The sequence below is a fragment of the Stigmatopora argus genome, chromosome 14 (genome assembly GCF_051989625.1).
Source record: "Stigmatopora argus isolate UIUO_Sarg chromosome 14, RoL_Sarg_1.0, whole genome shotgun sequence".
NCBI classification, from domain to species: Eukaryota; Metazoa; Chordata; class Actinopteri; order Syngnathiformes; family Syngnathidae; genus Stigmatopora; species Stigmatopora argus.
Genome location: NC_135400.1, coordinates 12,108,227 through 12,134,151, shown reverse-complemented (window position 1 = coordinate 12,134,151; position 25,925 = coordinate 12,108,227). Strand labels below are relative to the sequence as shown.

Sequence of the window (25,925 nt, the reverse complement as noted above, 5' to 3'; positions counted from 1 at the left end):
TCTTTTTTTTCCTTTTCGTTATGCATTTGGCAATAGTGGATAGGGGATGCAGAATAATGTCCAGAAAGCCATATTAGGTTTTATTTAAAATTATTTTTATTTTATGAAAAAAATACAGATTATATTAAGAAATGGCAGAAGAGAAAGAGTCGTAAATGTAGTTGCAATAATGTTTAGCTTATATTTACTGTCAGAAAAAACATGTTTTTGTACATTATTCAGGATAAAAAATGAGATATTGGAAGTTTATCAACCTTGCAAATGTTGAAAAAATAGATTTTCTGGCCCCTGGTTAGTTGTTGCTAGACAAAAGTGATACGGCTCTGTTTTAAAAATGGATGTAGCAATTGAATTTATCCCCCAGCATGTCATTGTTGTTTATAATTACGAGCTGTATCCTCAAAGATGATTGGTTCTAACAAATGTCTTTCAAAAAAATGACTTCCGGTGAAGGGAGGTTGCTAGGTAACACTCAGTTGTTCTGTGCCACTGCCGCAGCTAGCTAACTGGCTAATTAGCAGTGCACATTTTTCTTAAATTTGGCGGATTTTAGCTCGATTTGGAGCCGTAAAACGACACGTTTGGCATCATGATGACGATAAAAGACGGGGAGTACACGGCTACAATCTATAAGCTGGTAAGGATATGAAGTTTATCGGGCGTTGTTGTTTCTTATTGCTGTGTTTAGCGTAGCTAGCTGGCTTGAAAACATGCCTAAATTAAAACTAGACTTTTTTTTAAATGACAAATGAACTGAAATCCCCATTTTTCTTGACAAGGTGAATTCGACGGTCAGCTTCAGAGCAATGTGTTTCGGAAAGATGAAAATGTATGTTTAGCCTGGAGAAATATTAATACTGAGTTGTCTTGTAGATTAAGGACAGCCAGTATGTTGAAGCCATTCACATCCTCAATAGCCAACTTCAAAAGCACACCAGGGTAAGTGTTTGATCACAAGCACGACTCATCCTCCTCCTCACAATTTCAAATATTGGACCAAAAAAATGAATTTGACTTTGATGTTAGAACATTGAAATTCACAAGACGTGTCTGATCGGAGTGGCACGGCGTGATGATGTGTAAATCTCAGTTTGGCCTTTAGCAGTCCAACATTCCAAAAGCGTGGACGGATAGTCCAATATTTTATAAAGGTTTTGTCCTCCTTAGTCCCGTGCGGCGCTGTCCTTGTTGGGCTTCTGCTATTATCACGTCCAAGACTTCAGCGGTGCGGCCGAGTGTTACGAACAGTTGACGCAGCTACACCCCGAAGTAGAGGACTACCGGGTCTATTATGCCCAGAGTCTGTACAAGGCGGGCTCCTACGCTGAAGCCACCAAGGCTTCCTTTGCCCTGGACACGCCCAGCAGCCACACCAAGGTTAGATCCCAACCTCACCAGCTCATCGACAACACAAGTGACTTATTTTATTCTGTTTCTCTTTTTCAAAAAAATAACCTTCTTTTCTTCACAGATGATCAAACTTCAAGCCTCCATTAAATACTTTGAGGAAAATTACTCTGCCACCAAGGTATCCTTGAGACTCACCTCATCCACTGCTGTAGAAATGCTGATTTATTCCCCTTATTTTACTCATTGGATCACCGTCCATTGCAGTAATAGTTGAGTTAATGCTATCTGTGTGTTGGCAGTCTCTGGTGGAGCAGCTTCCCCCCGAGGACGCCGACTACGTCTACAACATGGGGTGTCTGTTGTACCAGGACGGCAAGTACGAGGACGCGTGCAAAAAATTCTCCTCGGCCATGCAGGTGCTGGGATACGTGCCCGGTAAGCCTGCCGATGCGATTAAAAACTTTTCTTTTAAAAATGAGTTGTTCAATATTTCCCTGCTCTTTGTGTTCCCTGTTTTAGCCCTGTCATACAACATGGCACTGTGCTACTACAGGCTCAGCAACTACGCACAGGCGCTCAAATACATTGGTGAAATCATAGAGCGAGGCATCCGCGATCATCCGGGTAACCAAAAAAAATTCTTTTAGACACAAATCTATTTTCTTTCTTGTACAAAATGCGATCTAAAAAGTCACAAATCTATTTTCTTTCTTGTACAAAATGCGATCTAAAAAGTTCATTTAAAAAATGTGTTTGTACATCAAGCAGCCACAACATGACAACCAGTGTTTGTTTGCGTTGTTGGGGGGAGGGATATTTCATTTTAAGATGACTATATGTTACATAATAGTGTTTGGGGGCGCAAAATGCTAATTTTGCGTTTTAAGAGTAAATATTGTGAGGCCCACAATTGGCTAAATCATTATGGACTGTCAAAATAATGGTTTGCGGGTGTTCCTGAGCGCAGAGCTGAGCGTGGGTCTCACGACGGAAGGCATCGACGTACGCAGCGTGGGCAACACGTTAGTCCTGCATCAGACGGCGTTGGTGGAGGCCTTCAACCTCAAGGCTGCCATCGAGTACCAGCTCAAGAACTGTAAGAGAGATCCCCCCCCCCCCCCCCCCCACAAACCACAACCAACGCAAATAATTCTAAAAAATAAACATTCCTTTGCAGTGAAAGGAGCTCAAGAGGCCTTAACAGACATGCCGCCCAGAACAGAAGAGGTATGTCTTTAAATCATTGACTGCCATTGACGCGGATAGATTTCCAAAATGTGTTTGGACTGTGTTGTGTTTGTGTCGCGTAGGAGCTGGACACGGTGACCCTGCACAACCAGGCTCTGCTCAACATGGACAGCAAGCCGTCGCAGGGCTTTGAGAAGTTGGCGTTCCTGTTGCAGCAGCCGGCCTTCCCGCCCGTCACCTTTGGAAACCTGTTGTTGCTTTACTGCAAACATGAGGTGTGTACACGTCAACATCCCCTGGGAGTCCACATTTGGAAGTCCTGATCTAATTGGATGCCGGTTTCTTGGCAGTATTTCGATCTGGCGGCTGACGTCTTGGCGGAAAACGCACACCTCACGTACAAATTGCTCTCCCCCGTGAGTTCGACTCGACTTACTTGCGACGTTTTACTGCATTTTCTCTTTCTGATGAGCCTGATTCTTATTTTCAGTACGAGTACGAGTTTCTCGACGCCTTACTGACCTGCCAGACGGCGCCGGAGGAGGTACAATAACAGCCAGGTGCATTCATTAATGGCTAATGTGACATGAAGTAATCTCCCACGTGGGTTTTTGTGTGTGTTCAGGCGTTCAGAAAATTTGACGACATGATCGGGAAAATGACGGAGAAGCTGCGCAAGTTGGCCAAGCAGGTTGCCTAGTTTTTCTTTTTTCCTGCCCTAACCTAACCATAACATCTTAAGCGCAAGTTCCGATGCGTGTCCTCATAGTCCAGGAGGACGGGGCAATTATATGATCGGGAATGTGTACGGCCAAAACTTGGATCCGCTGTGACACATTTAATCAAAGAAATGTGGCGGCAGTGCAGCCCGACTCAAATTTGACAGACAGCAAACAAAAGTCCTTCCAAAGGAGGCCAATGTTACGCTATTTGTCAAGTGGAGGTAAACTGTCAAACAAAAAGCAGAGAAAATGAAACCTATACTTTTACTCTTGAAAACCTGTTACCTTAATGCTAATTATGACACTATTGATGCGCAATTAGAAATAAACGTCACTGTACATTTCTCAAACATTTAATATTCAACAATCGAACCACGGCAACTCACTCGTAACAGAACAAACAAATTTAAATTAACTTGGATTAATATATACAGACACACTCAAACATACTTTTAATGTAACTTTATACAAAACTGAATTCTAATTTTGTTTTAATTTTTTTTACCTTCGTTCTGGCCGGGTTAGCTGTTTGCCACGCCTCCACCCTCAGGTTCGCTATCGATGGGCTGTTTGCTGTTGTATTCCCTTCAAAATATTCCGAAAATGATGCACACAAATGTCCTCACAATAGGATAACGCACGACCACTTGCCAACGAGAAGTAGTATTGAATTAGCGATCGCTCCGCTAACGGGAGCTAACAGGCTAAGGGGGGAAAAAACACTGAAAAAATGCAACGCTCCGCTCAGTGCTCGCAGAGACGTTACAAAAAGGTAGTTGCGACCAGAGATATTACACGAGGAGTTGCGGGGGAGAGAGCCAGTGCCCCTATGTACTTATGACCAACCAACGAGAAGTAATATACTATACTGCTCGTATTAGCGATCGCTCCGGCATTCGCGCTGAGTGACGGAAAAAAAACACTGAAAAAAATGCAACGCTCCGCCCAGTGCTCGTAGATATCTGTTATACACGAAAGAGATGTGGCAAAAAAGACAGTGCGCTACAATGATAAACAGCCTCTCATGTCTTGGCCACCTGGCGTTCTCGCATCTCAAATTTTTTCTCGTATCTAGACATAATTATTTGCTCGAAATTTTCCTTGTATCTCGAGCTGCTCGTATGTAGAGGTACCACTGTACTTCTCTGCAAAGTACCACACTGCCCCCCAGTGGCCAAGGCAAGGACAGCGCAAAACTTGAGAGTTTGACTTGAATTTGCGTATTTGTTATTGATTACATTCATATACATCATTGAAAATAAGACTTATTTTGCCACGTTTGACGTGCGTTGACAGCTGCAGGAGGCCAAGACGGCTCTAGACGATGACGGGCAGAAGAAAGCCCTCCAGGAATACGACACCATGCAGGAGAAGTAAGAATACATTCCCGTGAGGACTTCCTGGTCATGGTGGTTAAACCTGTCACTACTCTTGGGCCACCCACAGGTACATTGTGGTCCTGATGGCCCAGGCTAAGATCTACTGGAACCGTGAGAACTTCGACATGGTGGAGAAGATCTTCCACAAGTCCATGGAGGTGTGCAACGAGGACGACACGTGGAAGCTGAACGTGGCCCACGTGCTCTTCATGCAGAACAAGTACAAAGAGGCCATCAGCTTCTACGAGCCCATCGTGAAGAAGCACTACACTAACGTGAGTGGCGCCGGTTGGAAAAACGTTCCTCCTGTTATTTTATTTTTTTTGTTCAAAGCAGAGCTGCCATAAGCTATTTTTGGATTATTAATGGGGTTTTTTCCCCACGACTTGACGAAACGGCTTATATAGAACGTTGTTGCATGAGCGTTCTTAGTACTACTCCAGGCTAAACGTTTAAGCTAAAAAATGTGGACTGGACTATGAATTTTATGTAACTATAGGATAGCTGTATGATTGCTTCCCATGACAAAATGTCTCCTTTAGATTCAATACAAAGATAATCACCTGCTTTGTTATGGAAGATTTTTTTCTTTTCTTTTTTTGTTTAAGAAAATTATATAAAAATGATCAAAAATTAAGAAACAAATGACTATTTGTTTCAGTTTGTTTGTTCTTTTAAGATAGAAGATAAACATTTAAAAAGCTAAATATAAAACATGAATACAAATAATAAGATTTTTTTTTCATGTAAAATACGTATTTAAATTGAAGATAATATATACTATGTAGTATATGTAGTTTTAGGAGGCTCCAAAAGGAGGATTTGCACCATTAATGTCCGTAAACATTTAATCAACTATCAGAATAGTTGTCAATAACTGTTTTCATCATAATAGCTGTAGTTCAAAGCGCTCCAAATGAAGAATTTTGAATGTTTGCAGTGTATTTTGGGGCTGGGGGTGTTCTTTTAAATTATTTTATTACCATTGAGTGCGATCGTCGTCCAATCTATTTGAACTAGAAGGGCAGGCAAAAGGCGTAACTCAAGAAGGGGGTCTATGTGGGTGACTTTGAGATATTCTGTGAATGTTTTGACTCTTAATTGTTTTATGGATGTAGATCTTAAACGTGAGCGCTGTGGTGCTGGCCAACCTGTGCGTGTCTTACATCATGACCAGCCAGAATGAGGAGGTAACTACGCTGCACTCGTGTCTTTTACAAATCACCCACTTAAGCCAAAGCAATGAAAATGTCTTCCAGGCGGAGGATTTCATGAGGAAGATTGAAAAGGAGGAGGAGCAAATCTCCTACGACGACCCCGACAAGAAAGTCTTTCACCTGTGCATCGTCAACCTGGTCATCGGGTAACTTTTAATGCCTATAAATCCATTCTTGTATTGGTAGTGTTTTTTATTGTAACTTTATTTTTATTTTTTTTGACAGCACATTGTACTGCGCAAAAGGCAACTACGATTTTGGCATCTCTCGAGTCATTAAGAGCTTGGAGCCTTACAACAAGAAGGTAAAGCAAGTGGACTGATGAATGATTTAAAACCATTCATTTTGAATAATTAACATTAAGCCACTAAACAAGTTAAATATGTCTACTTGATCTGAGTCTGGTTCTAAATTGGTTCAAAATCAGAATAATGTACTTTTAATACACTGCACTGGTGGCATCCAAACACTATTGATTAAAAATTAGTTAAAATATTTCTTAATGTGTATTAGTTATTTAAAATTAATTAATATAAATGAATAGTTAACCAACAACAGAAACATCTTTAAATGTTATCATTTTTCTTGAACATGTTTACATGGCTACGTCAGTGAAGATAATAGTTTGCTCTATGCTACTTTTAAATTTGGTATTGGATTGGCTATACAACGAGATTAATGGTGTTTTGTGTAAACATGTTCACCCATTAAAGGGCAAATGACTAAATAGTTTTAAAAAAAGAACTCAAACCCAAAACTGAAATTATATTAAAATCTGGTAAACAATTGTGGCCTACATGACATAACGTGATTTCCACATATAGTTTATACTTGGTATATTTTTTAATCACTAATCTTTTTTCAACGTTTTTTGTATGTATTTGTTTATTTAATGCATACAATTATAAATGAATAAAATCAGAAACACACTTGGTCACTAACACTGTAATGTTGTTTTTTTTTCTCCTAGTATTTAACTTATCTCCTGCCATTTACTAGAATAGACATAAAATTCATTTAAACTGTGAGGACTGGGATTGAATGCTCATCTTTAAGTTCCAGACGACCGGATTCAATGTTTGTAAACAAGTTGAATCCATTGTCTGGTATGCGCAGTTGGGAACGGACACGTGGTTCTACGCCAAGCGCTGTTTCCTGTCCCTGCTGGAGAATATGTCCAAGCACATCATCACACTCAAGGGCGTGGTGGTCCAGGAGTGCATTCATTTCTTGGAGAACTGTGAAGGTAACATTGATTTTTTTTTACTCAGTTTGTTCACAATTTGAAATTATATCCTTTTTTGCCTTTTAAAGAGTACGGACGAGAGGTTCCTGCCATCATCGAGCAGCCGCTGGAGGAGTCTCGAGTCCAAATGGGCAAGAACACGGTCACCTATGAAGCGAGACTACTCAAAGCGTTATTCTACAAAGTCACCAGCTGGAATGAGTGACCACCACAAACACACACACACACACTTTTATTTGGGAGACATTTTATCTAAGTATACGACACGTGACACTCGACATGTGAGACAAACCCTGTTGTTAATTATGTCCGTTCGTAAGTTGATATCTATGGAAAAGGCCTTGGCGGAGAAGATAGTTCTGAGGTCATCCTTGTGGATTTATAGTCCCACGATGAGGAAAAACTAGAACGCAAGCAGGAAAAATATTCTACTTTGGCGAGGTCGGACGGGGACTTCACGAAAGAGGCCTCTTGGTTATGTCCTGCTCGGTCAGGTGGAAGTTTAAATATCCTCCTAGGGCGCCCACTGCCACGGCGGTCATGTGACTTGAGCAGCCATCTTTCACAAAAGAAATAGACAAAAAAAATCAAGTTAGAACCAGTCAATAACTATGACTAAGAGTCTGGTTTATCTTATCTGTTCTTGAACTGCTTCTGTTTATTTCTATTTTTTTTAATGACCACTGTTTAAGTGGATGTTTGTTGACTTTTAATTCGTTTTTTTTATGTTATGTTCATTCATTTATTTATTTCATTTTTTCTCCAAGATATACTACTTTACAAGAAGCCAACATGGTGCGACCTACCTTTTTTTATACTGGCCTAAGCTTTTCTTTTTTTATGGAGCAAAAATGATGCTAATTTAGCATCAGCTCTTGTTCTAAATCCACCGTTTCCTCCAAATAAAACGCTAAAGCCTTTCAGTATGATTATTCTGACATAGCTTTTGTTTTCCAGTAATTTTTCCAAGATGGCACCGTTCACGTGGGAGCCAGTGGCAGTAGCTCTGTACACTCTTATGTTTTTCATGTTTTACAGCCCTTCCATCTTTTTTTTAATTACATTTTAATATTTCTTAATACATTCCTTTTTACTTTACATTGTACTTTATACTTTTTACTTTACTGTTTTTACAACTTTCTTTGTTCTGTTAGCCTGGCTTCTTTCTGCCACTTCTTTTTTTGTAAACATCAGCCATCCAATCCAATCCAACTAACTTACCTGCTAGGATCTTCTCCCTCCTCTTGACACGGTGATGAGGAGGCTGGAGTTGCTCCAGCAGCTCGTCGCCGATCATCTGCGAGACCACGCTGCCTAAACGCAGAAGGCGACCGGAGTCAAAACATGCCCGCCTGCCCGCGTCGCTTCGTGCCGGGAGTGGCGTCGGTGGACTCACGGTCGCGGCCGAAGCAACCCAGCTCGCCGTCCTGGCGCCGGAGGATGTGCTGGAGCCAATCGGATTTGTAGAAGTCGGAGAAGCCAGCCAATCCGCAGATGAGTACTAACAACGACACGTATTATTTTCAATTTTAAGAAAAGCATGACCTTAAAAAAAGTCCTATTTGGACACATGTAAATGTTACTGACTGTTCTCAATGAAGATATCCGCCGTCTGTTCGCTGAGTCCTTCATTGGCAATCTCCTGGTTGGTCTTCATCATATTGGAGCAAAAGATCTTCTGGTAGGCACGCTCCGTCATGTTGGCGCGGGACGCGCGGGTGTCCCCCTTCAGCAGATTGCTGCACCCTTTCTACCAGCCACAAAAGCACACGTCAGCTCCCCCACAAGAAGGTTCCTCAGACATTCCTCACCATCTTCCCGATCAGGAAGTAGAGCAGCTGATGGGACAGCGAGTAGTGCGGGCACCCGAACTGGGTCATGGTGTCGCGACATGGTTTGGTGACGATGCACGGCGTCCCTTTCTGTTTCCTACGACCCAAGAACAACCATGTTGAGGCTATCCCAGCTAACTACGGGCACCAGGCTGGGGTCACCCTGAACCGGTGGCCAGCCAATCGCAGGGCACGAGGAGATCAAGGACCACCATTCACGCTAACACTCATACTTAGGGGCAATTTAGCATACAATTAGTGTAGCATGCTTGTTTTGGGGATGTGAGAGGAAACCGGAGTACCTGGAGAAAATGCAAACTTCACATAGTGAGGACCGACCTGGGATTGAACCCTCGACCCCAGAAATGTGAGGCCGATGCATAAACCACTACTCCAACGTGCTACTTTTTAATTTTTATTTTTTTATTACCATGTTCCCAGAAGCAGTGTGAGGCACTTGTCGCTGAGTTGCTCGTCGTAACATTCGCTGGCGGTGGTGGCGGCGTACACCAGGCTGGCGTCGGTAGTGCTCCTTTCCTGAGGAACCTGCCAGAACTTCCACGACAGGAGGGGCTCGAACTCTGTGGAACGGGATGCCAGACAGGTATCATTTGTCCTTTATTCGAAATTGGGTAGGCAACATTTTGGGTTATCGACTTTTCTTGGAAGAGTTTTATAGGCATAGATCAAGAGAAGAAAAATCTATCAAAGTGCTCATAGTTAGTTGGAATAGGCCGGGCAATAGACATCAGACCTTGGAAGTACTTGGGGTCATTTTGGCGCAGAGCGGGGATAGCGTTGTCGAAACTGCTGTCCAAGCGCTTGACCAGCTCGACGGCCGTCGTCCGCTGAGCCCAGCTAACCGGGTCCGAGTGAGGCCACGTCTCCACGGCCTCTTTCAGCTCGGCTGGAGAAAAACATGTAAACCAGGCTTTGTTCATTTAAATTACAAGCCCTCTCCCGCATCCAGTTAAGATTTGACTTGATCCTAAGCATCACTTTCATGTTGCAAAGTGGTTATATTAACAGGAAACATTTTTTTTAATTAGTGCCGAAAAAGTTGTAAATTCCAAGTTCAGTTAATCCATAGTGTCAAATAGTAAACATTCTAGTTTAAAATTATATTTGAGGAATTTTATTATGAGAATTATTTTGTAAAATAATATCTCCAGGAAAGTGTCATATGTATTTTGAGAACAATGGGTTCCAATATCTGATTGGGGGATTCCCCATACACGATGAGGTATAATAAATGTGATGACCAAGTGTGCATATTTTCTGTCAAGAGCTCTGATCCAAAATTTGCACTGAATCTGATTGAAAAGATACAACATATGAGATTGATATGTTTGCTCAGCCAACAGATGAAGCATGTAAATGATACTGCGCCACAAAAAAAAGCAAGACGGGCGGCCCCCACCCACCCTGCAGCATGAGAAAGCCCACCACGCCGTCCAGATTGATGTTCTCGTGCTGGCGCTCCAAGAAGGTGGCGCCCTTAGAGAGGCTGCCCAGCACGTCGTCGATCACCTCCGCCCGGGAGCAGCATAGGAAGCACGCCGCTAAAAGCGCCGCCAAAACGGCCAGCCCGAGCCTCGAAGTCCGCATGCTGCTCGGACGTGTGGGAGGGAGCTCGCTCCGAGGACACATGAACGCGTCTTCCATCCCCGCAGGGGCGGGGCTCGTGATGACCTCACGGGTAAATAGACGTTTCCGTGGTGTCCCTTTAAATTTGTAGCCCCGCCTCAAGCACTGCCACACGTCATCACAAGACCCAAAACAAACATGGCGTCGCCCGGTACCAGCCGGACACTTTCCATTCCGAATGTTTTTGCGTTAATTGCACTACTTTTGGCGGCGTTTTGGGGCGTCGGCTCGGGCGTTTGGTGGCCGCTGGTGTCCGTAACGGTCGTGGGCTCCGTGGCCGCCCTGGCTCGGCTGTTGCGCCGGCGGGACGACGACACCGAGCGCCGGGTCTGTGTGCTGGTCCTCGGGGACATTGGTCGGAGTCCCCGCATGCAGTATCACTCGCTGTCCCTCAGTAAACATGGATATGAAGTCATTCTTGTTGGATATTTAGGTAAATACCTCTGGTAATATAAATGTATTTCATGTCAATACAGTTTTTGGTGTCTTTTGTTTAGACAGCATACCTCGTCGAGATGTATTGGAGGAGGACCGGATTCACATCGTTCCGATTGCGGAAGTAAAAGGCTTCACTGGTATATATTTGATGTGCTTATGACTGTAAAAATGCCATGTTAAGCCTCCAAGAACATCTGAATTTCATGAAATTTGAATCCCTGTCACTCATGTCAATTCAAGTCACTCAAAATGTTGTTGTCAATTCCAGGTGGCCCTAAAATTTTGACCTACTTGACCAAAGTGAGTGTTCAGTTCATGCAAGTTCTTATGGTACTTCTGTTCCTCAAACCACACGCTCACATCCTCATGCAGGTGAGTTACGTGATCGCCCGAGAGCCAATCATAACGGTCAGTTTTTCAAGTGATGATTCGTGTCCCAGAATCCTCCAGGTTTACCCGGGATGGCATCCGCTTGGCTGGCGTGCGTCCTCCGCGGTGCCCGCTTGCTGGTCGACTGGCACAACTATGGCTACACCATCATGGCGCTAAGTCTTGGCCACGCCCACCCGCTGGTGCGCATAGCCCAGTGGTCAGTGGCTTTTGCTAGCTTTTGGGAAAGAACATTGCACGATAATAAGATTGTTGTTGCTTTTTTCCAACAGTTACGAGCACGTCTTCGGTCCTCTGGCATCGAAGCACTTGTGTGTAACCGAAGCCATGAAGGAAGATCTGGACAGGAACTGGGGCATCAAGTAGGATATGGACTCAAGGATGGGAATTGAAAGGATAAATGGTCTTCTTTTAACAAACAGTCAGATTCTACTGTTTTCTGTAATGGGGACTAGAAAATGGGTCGCTTTTTCAAAATATTCATTTTTGTGTGAACTCTTCTAAGCTTGAAATTCAAAGTCAGTTCAAATGAGGAAGGGTTTTCTGACAGACACTTTCCAAATGAATTCACCAAAAAAAGGATTGATTAGGTTGTTGATTTGAATCCTTTGTTCCGTCCAGGGCGACCACTCTTTACGACAGACCGGCAGCCATCTTCAGGGAAACTCCGCTGGAGGCACGACACAAGCTTTTTGGGCGGCTTTCGCGAACGCTTCCTTCTTTTCGACATGACTGGCAAGTTGAAGCAATGCTAACTAAACACCTTTTCAACACAATTTTGTTTGGTTGGCACCACCGATAGAATTAGCTCAACTTTTGCTTCAATTTTTATTATTACCGTATTTTTTTTAACTAAAAGTCGCACCTAAGTACAAATCGCACCAGCCAAATAATGCACAAAGATGAAAAGGCTTCTTTGGTTTGGTTATAGCTTTAAATCTTTAGTAGTAGTTTTGTACTTACTTTTGTATTGTCTTACTCGGAGCAGTGATGACGATAATGCCACGGAGAAGACGGTCTTCTCGGAGCGAGACCTCAAGACGGACACGGTGACCTTGAGAGCCGATCGCCCCGCCTTGCTTATCAGCAGCACCAGCTGGACCGGTGCGATTGAAACCAAAACGTCCGCTAGCGTTAACGGAGGCCCATGAGTTTGTTTGACTTTTTACTATCTGCAGAGGACGAAGACTTCTCCATGCTCCTGCAGGCTCTTCAAGGTATACTGTGAAAACTAAGCATCAACGAGGCCAGCTCCAGGTTTGGTTAACGATGTTGTCTTTGATAGCATACGAAGATTTCATCTCCAGGGGGGAAAAGCTCCCGCCGCTCATCTGCGTCATCACGGGTACGCTCTACTTTGACGTCGTGCGGCGTGCAAGCGATGACGCGTTGGTCTTGGTGTACCCGTGAAGGGAAAGGTCCTCAGAAGGAGCGCTACGTGAAGATGATTGACAGTCTACGTTTGGAACACGTGAAGATCTGCACACCTTGGCTGGAGGCCGAAGACTATCCGGTCTTGTTAGGTAGGATTGAAATTGTTGTCTGCTTCCTTATCCGATCCAATTCATATTATTTTAATTTTTAGGTTCTTCTGACTTGGGCGTGTGTCTCCACAAGTCCTCCAGTGGTCTGGACCTGCCAATGAAGGTGGTGGACATGTTTGGATGTTGCCTGCCCGTATGTGCTGTACAGTTTTTGTGGTAAGTTCTGGAGGAGCAGTAGTACCAAAGTGTACTGAATCAATGTTGAAATAAAAATGAATGAATTTTAAAATAAAAGTAAAAAAAATCAGGAAAAAATAGACAATAATGAAAATTTGACAACACCTTTTCAAATCATGGACAAAAATTCCCTGGTTGTTTTCAGCCTGGAGGAGCTCGTAAAGCACGAACACAATGGTCTGATCTTCTCCGACAGCCAGCAGTTGGCCCGACAGCTCAAGGTGACGCTTCATTAATTACTATATTGATTCTTCCACTGAATAATCCACGCGCACTTCGAATGTGTTTCCAGAGTCTTCTGTCAGACTTCACCAGCAATGACGGCAAACTGGCCGCGTTTAGGAGGAACCTCCATGCCACCAGGGAGCAGCGCTGGGACGCCAACTGGGACAAACACGTCCTCCCGCTCTTGAAAACTTCCTGAACATTCCCAAATGAACGGACACTTTTGTAAATATATTAAAAAAACACTTTATTGGCACACAAACAATTGAACAAGTTCTATTTCACATTCTCTGCTGTACTCAAAGACGTGATTGACGACTCCCCGCATCACCCGGTGGCCAATCCCAGCGTCACCTGCCAATCCTATATTGTCAGACACCACCTCCAGCACGCCATGAACCAATAAGTGCGTCGTCCTCCTACCTAGCTTGCGCTTGAAGTCGGCGTACGTCTGTGGGTTCCTCACCGTAGAGCAGATTAGAACCTCTAGTGGAGCAGCGCCTCGATGCAGGAACTTGGACAAAAGTTGGACCAGAACCGCAACCACCTCCGGATCGTAGACCACATCTGCAACACGCAGAGCCACCAGATGACTTTGGAAAGCAAGAGTCGACAACCTGCGCGACATCAAACCTGCCGCGACGATCACGTCTGCACCGATGTCGCGAACACGTTCTTCGTTCACGTCCGTCCAGTCCAACTCTTCCACTGCGATTTCCACCCTGGTGGCGTTCGCTTCGTCAAGTCCGTTAAGGTTCAAGTTATCTCGGAGCCTTCGAAGGACGCTCGGGTGACAATCGCTGAAGACGTACGACGACGGTGCGCACGAGCGACACACGGCGATGCCGGTCAGGCCCATGCCGCTGCCTAGCTCCAGAACTCTCCTTCCGGTAAAAGTCTGCGGGTGGTCCAAAGCCCACTCAGTCAGGTAGAGGGCGGCCTCCCACGTCACCAGACCCGTCGTCCCCTCGGAGATCAGAGCCACGCTCTCCGACAGGCTGACGCTGTTGCCGCACGGCTATAGGACAAAGTTTGGTATCGTGACCTCATTTCCTGCGATCCACGTCCAGTCCCTTCAGTGAATAATGGAAGTGTGTTTTGTGAAAGGTTGGTTCGGTACCAATAAGTAGGTTCTGTATCCCTCCGCCACCTCCGGGGCCGCCACGACCTCAGCCAGAGCGTCGTAGAGCTCATCCATAGGTTCGCACCCCGCAGCCTCTACCTGTCGATGAGGGTTACCATGACAACAACATCCAGCAAAGGGCATAATATCATAGAAACACACCCGTCTGATGAGCTCTGACAGAAACGATTTTCTGTATCGGGGCGATGGCGGAAATTTGCGGCATAACGAGTGAAGACACGTCTGAAAGAAAAAAAGTACCATTAGAATCCATTTGATACATTTTAAGGGTGTGAAGGCTAACCTGTTGAAGGAGCTCTAAGATGACGTCAGATGACTCGCTGCGTTCAAGTTCCATTTCTAAATTCTGACATTTCAGAAATAAGATGAAATGCAAATATATAGCATCCGATTAAACGTATGAATAATAGATGGATGAGAATGAAATGCTTTTACGTTAGCTCAGCTTCTTTACTAGAGCAAACTGTAAATGGGCATATTTGCAAATTGGCTTTGGCACAGAACGTACTCACCGTCCAGGGGAATGAAACTAGGCGATTAGTAGCGAGAAAACACGACTGGAATTGTTTTAAAAACGTAGCTCTGTCTTGTGTTCCTGAACTAAACCATTCATTAGCCTTTGCACACTCCATCTTTCACGTCTTGCCTTGTTTACTTCCACGGCCATATTAAAAATCTAATATCGCGAGATTTCCTCACGTGAGGGTCTAGGACAGGGGTGTCAAACATACGGCCCGCTCTTTTACAGCATCAAGACTACAAAAATGGCGACTATAGTACGTCATCTTCCAAACATGGTCATTGAGTCGGGAGGACAAATCACCTCCTATGGGCGTGGTTACGCCCATTGGTGACGCAGGTGCTTAAATTATGCACCTGCGCAGCATCGCGCCCTTTGATGCAGCCATTTCCATGCCGTCGGTCGAACGACTAGCACCCAAACGAGGTAAGCCCTAGACTAGAGCAATTTACTGGCCTATGTGCATTTTTAACACCCTACCGGGAGATTTTTTTAGGAATCAATTGAGCCAAAACGCCAACAAATCTGTTAGTTTATTGCCAGGTCGAACACACCGTCGACATTTGAAGTATGGGCTCCTTGGCATGTCACTAGCTATCTTAGCATTAGCCTCACGACATTTGACTTCAAAAGTATTTTGTCCGTATTCTCTCCATTATTGAGTCGTGGGGGAAGACTTCATTTTATCAAACAAAGCCGAGATATCAACGGTCAGTTTGCCAGGTGAAGGTGTGTTGAATGTAATGATAGTTTTCACTGCGATTGCTAAACGCCCTTTTCCAATTTGTAATTCTGTTTTAAAACAAAAATCATTTATACAAAAATTGTCAAGCCGACTTTCTCCTAGCTTTTAACATCAGTCTGTATATTGAATCGCTTTGTCTGGAAAGGGGAAATTAGCACCGAGCATTCACTAACTTATTTTCATTCTTTATCTTGATCATTTACTTGAAGATTTCTCTTTCCTGTAATAATTGTTTGCACTTCCCAAATAGCTTGGTTCAATCAAGATGCAGCTATTCCCGTGTGTCCAGAACCATGCACACCCTTGAGGGGAGAGGAGACTGGGCCAAGGTATCAAGGTAATATTAATGACCAAAAAAACCCCACCTAAACACATCTGTTGAATCTCCAGTCTCTGTATATGATAACTTTTGCTCTGTTTTTTTGCATGCACCAGGTCCATGGTGATGTCCAGACCCTGGAGGACCAGGTTATCTTCCCAGGTTGCCCACTTAAAGATGATGCATCGTCTCTGAACTCTGCTCTGAGGTTAATATATTGTAGAGTATCCACGTCAAAACATTCCAATCTCACATTATTTTATTGACGACAGTTGCAATTTACTAACCCCCCTCTTATTTTATAGGTGAAGTCCCAAGCCCTAAAGTGAGGAGGATCTCTTTTTTTTTTTTTCAATCAGAAATTGCAATAAAAGAGATTTGAGTGTCATTTGTCTTTGTTATAACACTTGGAGAAAAAAGACCCAAGACCCTCAATGGTCTTTTTTTTTTAATGTTTATTCTAAATGTTGCTTTTCTCTACAGGTGGCGAACACCAGCTACAACAATTACTGTGATCCTAAGTGTGCAAATGTATTTCTTTGAATAAAACTATACAATTTCATGTTGCTAGTTTTATGAAGAAAACTACATGTGTATATGTTGGAATATTCTGTGTTGTAAGCATTTTTTAATAAGTAGTAAGGCTATAAATCAAGTCATGGGAACATGAAGAATTTTATTTTTTTCACAAAATTGGTTTGAGAAGTTCACGCAGGTCTTCCAGCATTTAAAGATGAGGTGGTGTTTCCATCCATTGATGAAGAATCTCTTATTGGCACTGGATAGAATTCTGGAGAGAAAAAAAGAGGGTCATGGCACAATAGACTAAGTCCAACATTAAAAAAAAGACTGGGGCCAGTGAGGTCAAAAGATTTGACCAAAAAACACTAAGTTAGGTTTTACCAACATCAGAAGGACCCATCTCTCTTTTCGGATGTGGTGGGGGCTATGGAAAACATACTGGATAGGGGCCCTCCAGATGTTGGTGTCAAAGGCTGTGCCACGCTCCAAAGTCACCTTTCTTTAGCGTTGATTTGGTAAACTTGGGTGGACCTTGAAGAGAAGCAAAATAGAGTATTTTAGTAGACATGAAAATAATAAATCAAATAACCTGAAAAACAGGTCTTACGTCATACACGACTTCTTTGGTCTTGTAGATTTGGACAGCTTCCACCATCTCCGTGGCTTTAAACCTCTGCAAAACACCACAGCATGATTATGTCATTGCTTATTTAACCATTTTGATGCACAAATGACTCCCATTCAATCAAAAAAATAAAATACGTCTCACAAAACTCTTAGACGGAGGAAAAATGGTTGTTTAAACGAGTCAAAAATGACCCCTGCGCTACGGTTGAATGAATGTCTCGCTTAGGTTTTGTCAAAACCACAATTAAAAATCAAAAGGTCCAAGCCCTGAAGTCTTCCTTTAGGAAAGGGAAGGGCAAAGGTATATACGTATTCTAGAAGTGTACTGTTTATTCCTTACACCTCCACTTGATGGCACTAGTGTGAGTGTGAGTTACCCACACAGGATCTTGCTATTAAAAATCAACGCCAACCCAGTTAAAGTGTCTTCATTCAAAATTGGAGTGTATCATGATGCTAAACAAGCTAATTTAGGAAAGCCGTGAACACTGGTCGCTGATATCTAAACATTACTGTGACAACAAAATTTCCCGAAGACGGGAATAATAAAGTCATCCAATCCAATTACACGGGTAGATGAATTAGAAGCTATTAAAAAAAGACTCACTTTGCCGACAAACTGCTCCTTTTTGGCCGTTATGGCCACATTCTTGATGTTTCCCAGCAGTCTGTCCTCGTTGAGGGACTGAAACACACAATGGAAGGGTTTCTTTTTAAACATTAAGAGCAATGGGTGACGCAATGTAGCCAACTTGCTAGCAAACATTTGTGTTTGCATCCACGTCGGGGCTACATCACGCCAATGAAGCACGTTCCCGTCAAAAAGCACTCTTGAAATGAGAACTGGGGCTACGAAATCCCCAAAAGACAAAGTACCGAACGCGCTGCATTGTCCTGGAAGAAGTTTGTCGGGTCTTTCTTCGGGAAATCGTCAATTCTGAGCAGCTCAGCAGTCCAACGCGCCCAGCCTCCGGCTCATCCGCCATTTTGAAAAATGGCGGCGTGGAGGCGGGTCTTTTGAACTCTGACCACAGCCACGCCTCGGCCACGCCTATTACACATAGACACAAAAAAAGACATAGTTTTCATCATAGAGTGCATTAGTCAGGGGACTGGGGCTGCAAATACTTTTAGGTTGGGCATTAATACTTCAAAACAAATACATTGTTTTCATAATAACGTACTGTAAATACTTTTTGGTTGGGCTTTAATACTTTAAGATACAATATTGCACATTATGAACATTGCGGTGACATGCACTTCAGTGTTTGTTTTTGACTTCTAAGGTTACATACTTGGATATGCTTTTTCAATTGGGATTCATTTGGCTAAAGGAATATCATTTAAAATACACAAGCTTCATTAAAATTAGTTTTTCTTTCCGTATTTAATCGGAATAAACACCTAAAGGTGCTTTATAGACTTCATCTAAAACCTTCACAGCTCAATATGCTTTTTCCAAAAAGTATGACAAAAAACCGTTTTAGATCTAGAACTATTGTCCCGCCTTTTTCTTGCTGTGTCACTGCAAAATCAGATAAGTCGCTTATTTGGAGACAGCAGAAGCAGCAGAAAACTGGTTCATTCTCTTTGTAAGTATAATTATGCAGTTAATATAAGACCATTTATAATAAATTAATCAGTATCAATGAAAGAAAAACTGAAAAGCAATGTAGGAATTTGTATTTTTTCCAAAGACTTTACAAAGAGTTTTTTTTAAAGAAAAGGGCATTTTCAGGCATTCTATGTGCAAATGATTGTTAATTTGTTAATTTTAGTCACATGTAAGGCGGATGTTAATGTCAGTGACGCAACCGCTCTTCCAGTTGTTTCCTGTCGGAAAATGTTAATGTCTAGGACTATCAACAAACAAAATGGCCGCTTAGGAAATCATGATCTTGTAGACGGGGGTAAAGTTTTGGAGTTGATATCAAGGTAAAAATCCAAGAATTGTGTTTCTCGTCGTTATCAGAAAACATTTGAACGTTTTTTTTAATTGAAACGGAACTCATGTTTGCTAGTCGTATTTTGAACAATGAACTGTGACGGGGTTGCTAAACCATTTTCCCCCACTATAATCAACTCTAATATTATCCTTATATTGCAATTATGCTAAATATATAGATACGGTTCCATTTGTCATGTATTTCTCCATGCATTAACAATTTGTAGTAGCGCATTAAAATGCTAACCAGCTAGCAGGAAATCAATGAAAGTTGTGCCTGGGGTGCTCTGTCCTTCATGAAGGACAAAAATGGGACAGTCAATGCTGTTAGTACATAAACACGCAACAATGTTATACTCAAAACACCGCCATTTTCTTTTTAGAATGTCCCGGAATGTGTGTGCGTGTGTGTGTTCCAGCTAGGTTTGTTTTTATCCCCGTTCTGTATAATGCAGTCTTTAAATGAAAATCTGTTTTAAATGAAAGCTATGTTTGACAGGTTTAACATCAAGCAATGGTTCTGAAGGTGTTCTTCCCTCAGTGCTGCAACCTTGCAGCCAGTGGGCTGCTAGTCGGACGATGGATCCCTCAGCATGACTCGGCCGTCGTGCTGGCCGTCATCCATTACCCATTTATACCATTCCAAGTCAAAGAGTATATACGACAGGTGCTAACTACTTCTAGTTCAATCTTGGTCCTAATGAGTTTCCCTTTTAATTCCAGTTTGAGAGTTAAGGTGACTTTGTTGTTGCTCTTGGTTGAAGTTCCAGTTTTCATCTATCTATTGCTGCATTTTTGTGTCAGATGGGGAAGGAGAGCCACGTGGATTTGTCCATCTTGGGCTCGTGGAGTTTGCCCCAGGATGGTGAGGAAGACAAGGACAACTTCCAGGAGGGCCTGAGCGCAATCTTCGATATGCAGCGCTGGCTCCAGGTCAGCCGGCGCGTGGGCCAGAAAGGCTTCGTCTGCCGCCTCCTGGGAGAAGAAAAGGAGGCGAAGAAGAGCGAGGAGAAGGAAGAAGAAGAAGAAGATGAGGAGAAGGTGATCTTCATCCACTACGAGCAAAGGAAAGTGATGTTGTCGGAGATTCATCCCATCCAGAACGGCGTTCCAGAGTCCCGAGATGATTCGCTGTCTGAGTTGAGACAGGTAAAAACGCGGACGGGGATTCACCAGTTTTTACTTCCTGTTCCGAGATGACTGTGTTGTTGTTCTATGTTGAGGTCTTCCACACGGTGTCCAATAGCGGGCCTCTGTTCTTCATGGACAAATACGACGACGGCCCCTTGAAGTCTACCCACTGGCAGTCGGAAGGCCGCGAGGGGAGCATCATCGTGGAGCTCTTCAAGCAGGCTTCCGTCCCACTTTGCGCGCTCATCAGACGGCTCTTGGCTGTGTGGACCTGGATCTGCACCATGAGGTCCGCCCCTCTTTGTGATGCTAAGTAAACCCAGAGTGAAGCACGCTGATGTTTGTTATCTTTGTCCGGTGCAGGATTTTTGGACTTTTTCCGCTGCCCTTCCTCTGGTCTAAGTTGTCATCGTGCGTGCAGTTGAGCTACAGAACGCAACACCTCAAGACGCTAACAGATGGCACTCAAGCGCAATTCCTCAGGTTAATTCATTGACGGTAACATACGATGGTATATTCTGCTCCGCTCACTCTATGTTTTGGTTGGATTGTTGTGCACCTGCAGAAAGGCCAATGTGTTTGTGTCGTTCCTGGTGGACATTGGCCTAGGTCTGTTTCTCGCTTCCTGGCTTTACAGGGACCGGCACATTAGCATCTTAGCCGACAAGCTACTGCCAGCTGCTGACGTAAGGCTTTTTTCCCCCAACACTCAAAAACAATAACAAATACAATTCTACTTTATTTAACCTCCACATTTTCTTGTACTAGGTTATGTCATTTACTTTTTAAATCATTAGATTAGGATAAAAAACAACAACTCTTCATTCTAGTTGTAGTACCAGGCTTAGTTCCAACTTCATTTCTAGTTCATGTTGTAATTCCAGTTTCTGCAAACATTCAAGTTTAGGTTTCAGTCGTTGTTTCGGTTAGAACCACAAAATAATTTATGTGGTTCAGTAGTAGTTTTTATAGTTTAATTACTTCGACCTAGTTTCAGTTGTTTTGTAATTGGTCCCTTTTGCCATTAGGTCTACCGAGAGTTCCAGTTTTTCATTTTAGTGTGACCAAACCACAGTCTGTAATTTCCACACTATAGAACAGACTGTAAGCCACAAAGACCACATATCACAAAATTTAATAAAAATATCCATATATGTATAGATATCTATAGACTGCAATTGTCCATGTCTTAATAATAAATATTTACACAGATTAATGTTGCCCAGAAACATTTAATAGATCAAAAAAGGAGTTTATTAACTAAATTAACATCTACATGTCGAGTGTGTCTCCAAAAGTTAAAATAAAAAACAGGTCAATGCATCTACACAGAAGAAAAAAAAAAAGAAAATTGATAGTTAAATGTCATCCTTTCTATTTAGCATGTTGCTAAGGAGCTGGAGGAACTTCTCCAGTGGCTGATGGGTGCCCCAGCCGGGCTAAAAATGAACCGGGCCCTGGATGAGGTGTTGGGGCGCTTCTTCCTCTACCACATCCACATGTGGATCAGTAAGTGAATTGCTCGCCGCTCGCCACGCATCGTGCCTGCCGTTACGGTCGTTCCACATGTCAATCACTCCATGTCCTTTAGGTTACGTGCACCTGCTGTCCCCGTTCGTGGAGTCCATCTTGTGGTACGGCGGCCTGTCGGCGTGCTTGGGTTTGACCTTTGCACTGTCTCTGCTGTCCGACATGGTGGCGCTGCTCACCTTCCACATCTACTGCTTCTACGTCTACGGAGCCAGGTCAGAATCATACCCGAATTCCCTCTGCCCCAATAATCATCTATGAAAAGGGGATTTCAACAAAGCAAAAATAAATAACAAATGCCATTTTTACAAATCTTTTGTCATGATTGACATCCACCTGCAGGGGGCAGCAAATTGGTTATAAGATATGATCAGGGAAATAATCATAAGGACATGGGGATAAAAATCATCCAATTTTTACACGCGTATCAATATGATTTATTCATACAAGTGTGCAGTCCTTGCTTTGGGCACGGCTCGTAATAATGGACGATGAGGCAGAAAAGAGGTTATCGTGAATAATGCAGTGGCGCTAAAGATAGCCGAGGCTCTCGCTGCATTATGAAATCTTTCTGCATATTCATTAGACCCATGTATAAATGTTGTGTGGCAGATTGTATTGCTTGAAGATCTACGGCCTGGCTTCCCTGTGGAGGCTCTTCAGGGGCAAGAAGTGGAACGTGCTCAGACAAAGAGTTGACTCGTGTTCCTACGACCTTGACCAGGTAACTAAGTCACGTTCCCGGTTACATATTCATATTACACAATCCCCAACCTCTTTTGTCTTCTTGTAGCTCTTCATTGGTACTCTGCTCTTTACCATCCTGCTCTTCCTACTGCCTACGACAGCACTCTACTACTTGGTCTTCACACTGGTAAAAGAAAAACAAATTCACTTGACAACATCAGCTTTGGTTATCATGAGTACACACAAACTAAAAACCTCAAGAAAATTCAGCCCAGGAGCTACATTTCACCAATCAGCGTTAAATTTGGTGGACACGTTTGTCACGAGTACGTGCACAAAAAAAGTCTTAAAAAGCTTGTGTGTACTCTACAGCTGCGTCTGGTCATCGTGCTGTTCCAGGGCGTGATCCACCTCAGTGTGGATTTCATCAACTCTTTCCCACTCTACGCCATGGGACTTCGCGTGTGTCGTCCATACAGGCTCGCAGGTATGCGGACGACCGATATTGTTTACATACCTGTCAACCTCAGCCAATTGCTCCCCTTAATAATGATTTGCAATTCCCCTTATTATATGTATATTGCTTGCTGACGCGCTATATTTATATAGGGAAAAGTGACGTGCGCATATCATGCACAAAGCATGACAATATTAGCAATTGACCATGACCTTTACGTCTGCTACCAGCGACAGACAATCCGGATTAAAGCCGAAATGGGGAAGATGAGATTGGTGTTATAAAAAATATACTTTTTAAAATACTTTTTTCCGTACAAAAGTTGTTTTACAGGCATACACAATTTGAAATGATCAAAAAACGGATAAAATACAGTAAAAATTTATATAAGTTGACAGGTATGTATTTACGTCAACAAAATAACGTCTATGTTTTCCGACTTCATCTGGTGTTTGGGATGTGCGCCACCTTCTGTTCAGAGGGCGTTAGATTCAGGGTGCTGAGTGAGGAGCCGGGAACTGCTCTCCACTTGCTGATGGAGGTGAGCCCAATATTTATTATTTTCAAAAAGCAGTTTTTTTTCTTACCATCCCGAATCATATTCCATTGTGGTCTCCAGATAAACCCGTTGAAAAGCGGCGTGGTGATCAATACGTACCGCACGCCCACCTACAGCTGCTACCCCAAAGACTCGTGGGGAGCCCTCATCAAGAAGCTATTTGTCGGGGAGCTCATCTACCCGTGGACGTACAAGAGCGCCAAGGGCCATGCCGCCAAGGCCGACTGACGGAAGAATATGAAATGAATAAGTCATGAAATGGAAACAGATGGACGCCGGCAAGACACAGGAAACGGAAAGCAAACGCGTCAAACGCTACTTACTACATGCTGCACACTTCGGGAATTGGGAAGGGACCAATCGTTTGACCAGCGACACCCTAACAAAGTACTGCACACTGACCTAACAAGAAAATACTAACGCATTGACTGAAATTGATAGTGGTTTGATATAAAATGTGTTTTACAAAGTACTACAACATGTACTGAATACTAAACAGAGACCTGGGCTGGCCTTGAATGCGTTAAATGGATGTCTTAATACCGTCAATCGCACTGAAAGGTTTATCATTCACTGCCAGCTCCTCCCAGTCCAAATGGATTGGACGTCTATTGCCTTCAAGGGCAACCAATGAGTTAAAAATGTATGCTGACATTTAAGGCCATCTGCCATTTCTTAAAGTCTTTTATAGTTTTATTTATTCACATTTTTTCATGTTGTAACTATTATGCAAGTAGTTTAATGTATTGAGCTTTAGAACAAATTCATTGCAATGATAAGTGACAAAAAATATATATTATTAAAATATAAGTTGTTGATGTTCTCAAGTCTTAGTTTAGTCTAAATAAACTAACTTTAAAAAAAGCTGTTTAATCATTTAAAAGAGTGCTGTTTCTCATTCGATGAATAAATTGAGCATTTAAAAAAATTAAAGCATAAGTGCAAAAATTACTCCCCCGAAAGTGTACTTTTAAGTATATTTTGACTGTGCCAACAGTGATTTTGAGCAATTGTGGTGAAAAAATGTATGTGATGTTATTTATATTTCACTCTTAGGTCAAGAAATTGTCTTGTTTGTAGGTAATTTGTACTCATTTGGACCGATTTTCTTTCTTGTTGCTATTTTGAGCCTTTTGCTATTAAACACAGTTAATAAAAATGGGAATTTCTGATGCCAAACAATCAGTTCTTGTAGTCTATAAATAGGCATAACTGCCTAATGACAGACATTCTTGCTTTGGATGAAAATCTTGCTGAATGAATAAGATTAATTTGCTATGAGGATTAAAATGTTATCACAATGATCTGATGTCATTTTCCAATTGGTGTCACTCGTGAGTAATGTTTCTCCTGCCTTTGTTTAGTACCACAATTTGACCATTGTTGTTTCCCGCACCATCTGCGTGTTATTGAGTAGGAGGTTTGATTGACGTCAAACCTCGACCAATGACGTCCTTTTTTTCCGCGTTGCTGTACCTGTAGACCAATCACGCGAGTGATAAAAATACAGAGGGCGGGAATACAAGACAGGCGCCCAGCAGCGATCGAATTCAAAGAGAAAACAAAACAATAATACACTCACTTCATAAGACATGTCATAAATTTGAATTTTGTCATTATTCTGCGCGTATATTTGTTCATCTTTGCTATTTCCCACTCTATCTGCGTGTTGTTGACAAGGGATTGGATTGACAGTTTCATTTGACCAATGGCGATAGCCTCCTGCGCCTTCCTGAAATCAACAACCAATCACAGGCATGAAAAGGTGGGGCTAAAATCTGGAGAGAGTATCCCAGAAGCAATCTGTCAGACGGCCGCAGATGCTCACTGTTCTCGGCTCGAGTTTAAACATGGAGCGGAAGAATGGGGAAACATGGACGTCCCGGACTGACACGACGGAGGACTCAAGCAGATTCGGAGTGGGAGTATAAGCCCCCCTTTGCAGCCCCTGTACATAAAATCCCCTGGATGTGATTTAGGAGGACGTTCCAGTAATCTTCATACCCGGACGAAAGGAAGACAAGGGGGGCCCTCAAATCACGCTTACATCGCTGTGAGTGGAGCTCGCCAGGTTAGCGTATGCTAACACCGGTCCGTGTGTTTATTTGAAACCGCTGACTCACCCCTAGAACTCGGCATGAGTGTGACATGGTGACGGTGTCTTAAATACTCTTTTATTGATTTATGTTTTAAATTTTGTGGCGCCCACTCAATGACGTTAAGCGGTAACAATGTTAGCTTGTTAGCTTAGAGTTGCGAGGCAAGCTTCTTGTCCCCTTGTCAATAATGAGCAAATATCTTTGTTTCTTCGCGATAAGAAGTTTATTTTTCTTTTTTGTTGTTGTACACGCCACCCAGCACACAGTACTTGAATGTCATTGTAA

At 42.9% G+C, this 25,925-nt stretch overlaps 5 protein-coding genes and 1 long non-coding RNA gene across 15 annotated transcripts; 3 read left to right on the top strand and 3 right to left on the bottom strand.

Annotated features, from left to right (window-relative positions):
- The first annotated feature begins 465 nt into the window (after window positions 1-465).
- On the top strand, window positions 466-7,930 carry ift70 (intraflagellar transport 70). The gene is made up of 19 exons (XM_077618811.1): window positions 466-637; window positions 874-939; window positions 1,168-1,377; window positions 1,472-1,528; window positions 1,650-1,785; window positions 1,870-1,974; window positions 2,318-2,446; window positions 2,528-2,577; window positions 2,661-2,813; window positions 2,889-2,954; window positions 3,029-3,082; window positions 3,164-3,229; window positions 4,557-4,633; window positions 4,707-4,914; window positions 5,758-5,829; window positions 5,899-6,002; window positions 6,082-6,160; window positions 6,973-7,102; window positions 7,171-7,930. Exons 1-19 carry the CDS (start codon window positions 590-592, stop codon window positions 7,305-7,307), a joined length of 1,947 nt encoding a protein of 648 aa, XP_077474937.1. The 5' UTR covers window positions 466-589; the 3' UTR covers window positions 7,308-7,930.
- Window positions 7,320-10,632, bottom strand: c14h16orf89 (chromosome 14 C16orf89 homolog). The gene is made up of 8 exons (XM_077618817.1): window positions 10,359-10,632; window positions 9,689-9,841; window positions 9,365-9,515; window positions 8,914-9,031; window positions 8,690-8,852; window positions 8,499-8,603; window positions 8,324-8,416; window positions 7,320-7,661 (listed from the first exon to the last, which is right to left on the bottom strand). Exons 1-8 carry the CDS (start codon window positions 10,597-10,599, stop codon window positions 7,558-7,560), a joined length of 1,128 nt encoding a protein of 375 aa, XP_077474943.1. The 5' UTR covers window positions 10,600-10,632; the 3' UTR covers window positions 7,320-7,557.
- A 56-nt stretch (window positions 10,633-10,688) lies between these two features.
- alg1 (ALG1 chitobiosyldiphosphodolichol beta-mannosyltransferase) lies at window positions 10,689-16,471 on the top strand. Its single transcript, XM_077618818.1, has 16 exons — window positions 10,689-11,014; window positions 11,079-11,156; window positions 11,288-11,391; window positions 11,460-11,608; window positions 11,682-11,771; window positions 12,031-12,144; window positions 12,398-12,513; window positions 12,588-12,626; window positions 12,695-12,754; window positions 12,822-12,932; window positions 12,995-13,109; window positions 13,276-13,351; window positions 13,423-15,445; window positions 16,015-16,101; window positions 16,200-16,291; window positions 16,389-16,471. Exons 1-13 carry the CDS (start codon window positions 10,720-10,722, stop codon window positions 13,552-13,554), a joined length of 1,479 nt encoding a protein of 492 aa, XP_077474944.1. The 5' UTR covers window positions 10,689-10,719; the 3' UTR covers window positions 13,555-15,445; window positions 16,015-16,101; window positions 16,200-16,291; window positions 16,389-16,471.
- Window positions 13,586-15,214, bottom strand: eef2kmt (eukaryotic elongation factor 2 lysine methyltransferase). Of its 5 annotated transcripts, XM_077618815.1 has the most exons (7): window positions 15,012-15,211; window positions 14,783-14,845; window positions 14,641-14,721; window positions 14,476-14,577; window positions 13,989-14,373; window positions 13,779-13,922; window positions 13,586-13,709 (listed from the first exon to the last, which is right to left on the bottom strand). In XM_077618815.1, the coding sequence occupies exons 1-7, from the start codon at window positions 15,129-15,131 to the stop codon at window positions 13,603-13,605; spliced, it is 1,002 nt and encodes a 333-aa protein (XP_077474941.1). In that variant the 5' UTR covers window positions 15,132-15,211; the 3' UTR covers window positions 13,586-13,602. The 5 variants fall into 5 exon arrangements, with proteins under 5 accessions (XP_077474941.1, XP_077474940.1, XP_077474939.1 ...); XM_077618814.1 differs by having other exon boundaries at window positions 13,779-14,373; window positions 15,012-15,213; XM_077618813.1 differs by having other exon boundaries at window positions 13,586-13,922; window positions 15,012-15,213.
- Window positions 16,472-16,734: 263 nt separating the features above from the next.
- On the bottom strand, window positions 16,735-18,293 carry LOC144088940 (uncharacterized). Of its 4 annotated transcripts, none has more exons than XR_013304974.1 (5): window positions 18,109-18,293; window positions 17,840-17,917; window positions 17,213-17,278; window positions 16,987-17,136; window positions 16,735-16,873 (listed from the first exon to the last, which is right to left on the bottom strand). It is a non-coding gene; the product is annotated as an uncharacterized LOC144088940 (long non-coding RNA). The 4 variants fall into 4 exon arrangements; XR_013304975.1 differs by having other exon boundaries at window positions 16,991-17,136; XR_013304976.1 differs by having other exon boundaries at window positions 17,045-17,136; window positions 18,109-18,291.
- A 94-nt stretch (window positions 18,294-18,387) lies between these two features.
- On the top strand, window positions 18,388-24,845 carry pigq (phosphatidylinositol glycan anchor biosynthesis, class Q). 3 transcript variants are annotated; one of them, XM_077619678.1, is made up of 13 exons: window positions 18,388-18,824; window positions 19,677-19,844; window positions 19,982-20,326; window positions 20,401-20,597; window positions 20,672-20,791; window positions 20,874-20,994; window positions 21,691-21,817; window positions 21,900-22,053; window positions 22,451-22,562; window positions 22,632-22,712; window positions 22,898-23,012; window positions 23,381-23,523; window positions 23,602-24,845. In XM_077619678.1, exons 2-13 carry the CDS (start codon window positions 19,692-19,694, stop codon window positions 23,767-23,769), a joined length of 1,836 nt encoding a protein of 611 aa, XP_077475804.1. In that variant the 5' UTR covers window positions 18,388-18,824; window positions 19,677-19,691; the 3' UTR covers window positions 23,770-24,845. The 3 variants fall into 3 exon arrangements, with proteins under 3 accessions (XP_077475804.1, XP_077475805.1, XP_077475803.1); XM_077619679.1 differs by lacking the exon at window positions 18,388-18,824 and adding an exon at window positions 19,040-19,167 and having other exon boundaries at window positions 23,462-23,523; XM_077619677.1 differs by lacking the exon at window positions 18,388-18,824 and adding an exon at window positions 19,040-19,167.
- Window positions 24,846-25,925: the final 1,080 nt, after the last annotated feature.

What these genes read in the sequence shown, in the direction of transcription:
- eef2kmt (XM_077618812.1), bottom strand. Translation starts at nt 15,131, where the DNA reads ATGGAGTGTGCAAAGGCTAATGAATGGTTTAGTTCAGGAACACAAGAC. An exon ending in TAGTTTCATTCCCCTGGACG is followed by an intron (nt 14,846 to 15,011) that starts GTGAGTACGTTC and finishes CTGAAATGTCAG; the next exon opens with AATTTAGAAATGGAACTTGA. An exon ending in GATACAGAACCTACTTATTG is followed by an intron (nt 14,374 to 14,475) that starts GTACCGAACCAA and finishes TTTGTCCTATAG; the next exon opens with CCGTGCGGCAACAGCGTCAG.
- ift70 (XM_077618811.1), top strand. Translation starts at nt 590, where the DNA reads ATGATGACGATAAAAGACGGGGAGTACACGGCTACAATCTATAAGCTG. An exon ending in GGTGCTGGGATACGTGCCCG is followed by an intron (nt 1,786 to 1,869) that starts GTAAGCCTGCCG and finishes TCCCTGTTTTAG; the next exon opens with CCCTGTCATACAACATGGCA. An exon ending in TGACCAGCCAGAATGAGGAG is followed by an intron (nt 5,830 to 5,898) that starts GTAACTACGCTG and finishes AATGTCTTCCAG; the next exon opens with GCGGAGGATTTCATGAGGAA.
- alg1 (XM_077618818.1), top strand. Translation starts at nt 10,720, where the DNA reads ATGGCGTCGCCCGGTACCAGCCGGACACTTTCCATTCCGAATGTTTTT. An exon ending in GACAGGAACTGGGGCATCAA is followed by an intron (nt 11,772 to 12,030) that starts GTAGGATATGGA and finishes TGTTCCGTCCAG; the next exon opens with GGCGACCACTCTTTACGACA. An exon ending in GCTCCTGCAGGCTCTTCAAG is followed by an intron (nt 12,627 to 12,694) that starts GTATACTGTGAA and finishes TGTCTTTGATAG; the next exon opens with CATACGAAGATTTCATCTCC.
- pigq (XM_077619678.1), top strand. Translation starts at nt 19,692, where the DNA reads ATGGTTCTGAAGGTGTTCTTCCCTCAGTGCTGCAACCTTGCAGCCAGT. An exon ending in ACTCAAGCGCAATTCCTCAG is followed by an intron (nt 20,792 to 20,873) that starts GTTAATTCATTG and finishes GTGCACCTGCAG; the next exon opens with AAAGGCCAATGTGTTTGTGT. An exon ending in TCGTCCATACAGGCTCGCAG is followed by an intron (nt 23,013 to 23,380) that starts GTATGCGGACGA and finishes ATAAGTTGACAG; the next exon opens with GTATGTATTTACGTCAACAA.
- c14h16orf89 (XM_077618817.1), bottom strand. Translation starts at nt 10,599, where the DNA reads ATGGAAGACGCGTTCATGTGTCCTCGGAGCGAGCTCCCTCCCACACGT. An exon ending in GGGCTTTCTCATGCTGCAGG is followed by an intron (nt 9,842 to 10,358) that starts GTGGGTGGGGGC and finishes GTTTTTCTCCAG; the next exon opens with CCGAGCTGAAAGAGGCCGTG. An exon ending in TGACCCCAAGTACTTCCAAG is followed by an intron (nt 9,516 to 9,688) that starts GTCTGATGTCTA and finishes CCCGTTCCACAG; the next exon opens with AGTTCGAGCCCCTCCTGTCG.